Source organism: Thalia democratica, chromosome 3 (genome assembly GCF_965202585.1).
Source record: "Thalia democratica chromosome 3, ktThaDemo2.hap1.1, whole genome shotgun sequence".
Lineage (NCBI taxonomy): Eukaryota > Metazoa > Chordata > Thaliacea > Salpida > Salpidae > Thalia > Thalia democratica.
This window is the reverse complement of record NC_139167.1, coordinates 40,580,528-40,584,050: the sequence shown is the minus strand read 5'-3', so window position 1 is coordinate 40,584,050 and position 3,523 is coordinate 40,580,528. Positions and strand designations below refer to the sequence as shown.

At 28.2% G+C, this 3,523-nt stretch overlaps 1 protein-coding gene across 1 annotated transcript; it reads left to right on the top strand.

Annotated features, from left to right (window-relative positions):
- Positions 1 to 399: 399 nt before the first annotated feature.
- LOC145831338 (heterogeneous nuclear ribonucleoprotein A/B-like) lies at positions 400 to 1,654 on the top strand. The gene has a single exon (XM_082938558.1). It carries the CDS (start codon positions 426 to 428, stop codon positions 1,380 to 1,382), a length of 957 nt encoding a protein of 318 aa, XP_082794684.1. The 5' UTR covers positions 400 to 425; the 3' UTR covers positions 1,383 to 1,654.
- Positions 1,655 to 3,523: the final 1,869 nt, after the last annotated feature.

The window sequence follows — 3,523 nt, the reverse complement described above, 5'->3', positions numbered from 1 at the left end:
CTTATATATTTCTCTAAGTTGTAGTGTTGGTAAGTTCAGATAAAAATCTGCAAAATAAGATCAGATTGTAAAACGAAGTACCTCCTATATAGGACTTTTTTACTTTTATAAAGTTAAAAGTTCAAGCTATTTTTTTAAGTTTATTATTAGTTTAGTCTTTAATGTTTTTTTTTAACATATAAAAAAAGGTAAATTAAGTTGAAATCTATCTCCCTAATAGTTATTAAATTGTAAATTTTCATTTAATGTGTAAAACCAGTGTATATTATTGGAATGTATAAAAGTGTGTTTTTTATTTAAATTAAGATAATTTCTAGAATGATAAACTGTATTATAGACATAAGAAATGTTCAAACGACAATATTTAATTAAACACTCTAAACAAGTAAATTTATAAGATAGAACTAATTTTATAAATATATAAAATGTCTTTTGGAGCAACAACACAAGGAGGACATGGTGATTTGATCAGAACCACATCTGATGACAGTTGCAAAATGTTTGTTGGTGCCCTGTCCTGGGATACTGATGAAATAAAGCTAAAAGATTACTTTAGTCAATTTGGTGCAGTTAAAGACTGTAATATTAAAAAAGACATGAACACTGGAAAATCAAGAGGATTTGGATTCATTCTCTTTGAAGATCAAAGTACTGTGTCAAAAGTGTTAGCAAATCGAAACCACATTCTTGATGGCAAAAAAATTGATCCAAAGAAAGCTAAATCTCAGGGCCAAGAGGGGGGTAAGCTTTTTGTTGGAGGGCTAAAGTCTGACACTTCAGAAGACACTATCAGAGATTATTTTTCTAAATTTGGTGTTATTGAAGCCATTGAAAGGCCAAGAGATCATGACACACAGCGTGCAAAGGGATTTTGTTTCATTACATTTTCTGATGCAAAAAATGTCCGTGATGTGATTCAATCAAGCCAATTCCATACCATTGATGGAAGGCAGTGCGAATGTAAGGATGGTGTTGCAAAATCAAAGTTTAAACAGCAACAACAGGAACAGCAGCAACCAGACAACAGTGGTTATGGCGGTTATGGAAGCTATGGTAACAACCAGTACCCTGGATACAACACATCCGGGTATGGAGGATATGGCTACGGCTATGGATATGGTCAAGCTTCTGGTCAAGGGTACGGTGACCAATCTGCTGCTCAGGGAGGTGACCAATCTAACAACGGCTACAATGGTTACAACTCGAGTTACCCTGGATATGGTGGGTATGGAGGTTATGGAGCTGCAGCTAATGCAGGCTACGGAAACACCAACTATTACCAAGGTTACAGTCAGCCAGCTGCGCCCGCTCAGAACCAACAACAATTTGGAGGAAAAGCTCCGAGCGCAGTTAAAACAGAAAACTCATACAAGCCCTATTAATTATTGTTTAGTGTAAGGATTTTTGTTAGATGGACATATTGTGAATAAAGTTATTGATAAAAATTCCTGTTGTAGTTGCAGTATTTTAATGTTTGTATTAAATCATTCAACCTCTTAATGTTTTTCTTTAAAGTTGCTTAAGGTACTGTTTTAAACAATTTGTTATATGTGTTTGTTTAATATTTTAGATATGTCATCAATACTAAGTCTTTTGTTTCAAATGACAGTTTTATAGTGACTGAATTGAAATTACAATGTATAATCCTTTATTGCCCAATAGAAAAAAATATTTTATAATAGTTTAATCAGTTATAATTAACTTTTAAATTAGAGTAGTAAAAAAACCTAAAAATCAAGCTTGTCATAAAGATTATCCAGAATTTGTTAAAAAAAAAAAGAACAACTGTAAGCATTCTTATTTTAAAATTTAAATTAGCTCAAAAAATAAGCAACTTGATAAAGTAAATTATTTTTTAAATATACACTTTTAATATTTTTTCAATTATCTATAGCGTCCGAAATTTATAGTTGGTCAGTAAGTTGGTAAAAATATGATATCAAAAAGAATTAATTAAAAAAAAAGAAAAAGTCAAAAATTTAATGAAAGATGTTGATGTTAGTTTTACTTTTATGAAAACTTTTTTTTTCTTCTCACAACTTATAATGATTACTTATGGTCAAATTTTCCATTATAGCTTGTCCTTATTAAAATTTAATTATATATTAGTTAGTTACAAATGGCATAACTAATATTTTGATAATAAAAAATTAAACTTATTCTTAAGCACAGACGTAATCTTAGATTATTGGGTGCACAACTAATCAAATAAATTTAAAATAAAATTAGGTCCACCACTCAAAAAACTAATACATATTTCAAGATTTGTTTTTTTAATTGACAAATGTCAGAATTCTAGATGCAAAAGCAGAGATTAGTATTTATGATACCAAAAAAAAAGCAGCTAGTTTTCGATTTGTTTACTGCAGTTTCAATGCGTTTAGCATATCATCAGAACAATAATGAAGTTAATTAGCAGATTTTTAAAGAAAACCAAAATTACACACCATGAAGTGTCAAATAAATTTGAATAAAAATGGTAGCTTATTTTTATAACAACTTCAGTACAAGTTAATTTGTGTTGTTTATTCTTAATTTTATATTTGTTGCTAATTTTGGGTATTGCTTTATATATATATTTTTAAATACATATTGTGGTTATGAAGCACTAAACTATTAAAGTATATATGGGAACTAAAAGACGCAAACAGCAATTGATTTAAAATTAGAAATACTCTGCACGACTAAAACATAACCAAAAAATAACAAAGAATGTAGCTTAAAAAAATAAACTATCCAAGGTTGCCACAAAACATGGAATTTGAAAAATTTTGAAAGAAAGCTTGGAATTTTGAGCAAAAAAAAATAAACAACCTGTAATTTAAACAATTTTTACGTGTTGAGTAGTAAAAATTTTACTTGGTACGAAAAATCTATCATACAGTTTAAGTTTTTTGTCATCACCAAAAAATTTTTTATTTAAAAGCACATTTAAAGTAGTTTTAGAGTATCATTTCAATGTTCTTATGCTACTTAACACAGTTTTCAAAATTAACTTTAGACTAAAATTAGACCCAAAATGGTGTAGTTTTAAAAATCTGTAAAAATTTCTCAAAAACCAGTGGCAACCCTGATTATCGCTAAAGAAAAGGAAGACAGGAACCATGCCTTCTTAACCAAAATGTGTATTTAAAAGTATACAAAGCAATACCAAAAATAGCAACAAAAATAAGAATAAACAAATCACAAATTAACTTGTAATGAAGTTCTTTTTGAAACAATTTACCTAATTTTATTTGAAACGTCATGATGTGTAGTTTTGTTATTATCAAAAATGTGCTAACAAACGTCATTATTGTTCTGATTATATGCTAAACGCATTAAAACTGCAGTAAACAAATCGAAAGCTAATTGTTTTTTTTGTAATATAAATCTTTCAAAAATATATTTGACACGTATGATGTCTGCAAATATTTTTTGTTTTTATTAAGTTTTAAATATTTTTCTAAGATAAAGCTAAAAATATTTTTTTTTGAATATCATGTTTAATAATTTTCTTTTAATAAATATGCTTCCAAAAACA

Bases quoted from the DNA above. Each gene is read 5' to 3' on its own strand.
- LOC145831338 (XM_082938558.1), top strand. From the start codon at position 426: ATGTCTTTTGGAGCAACAACACAAGGAGGACATGGTGATTTGATCAGA.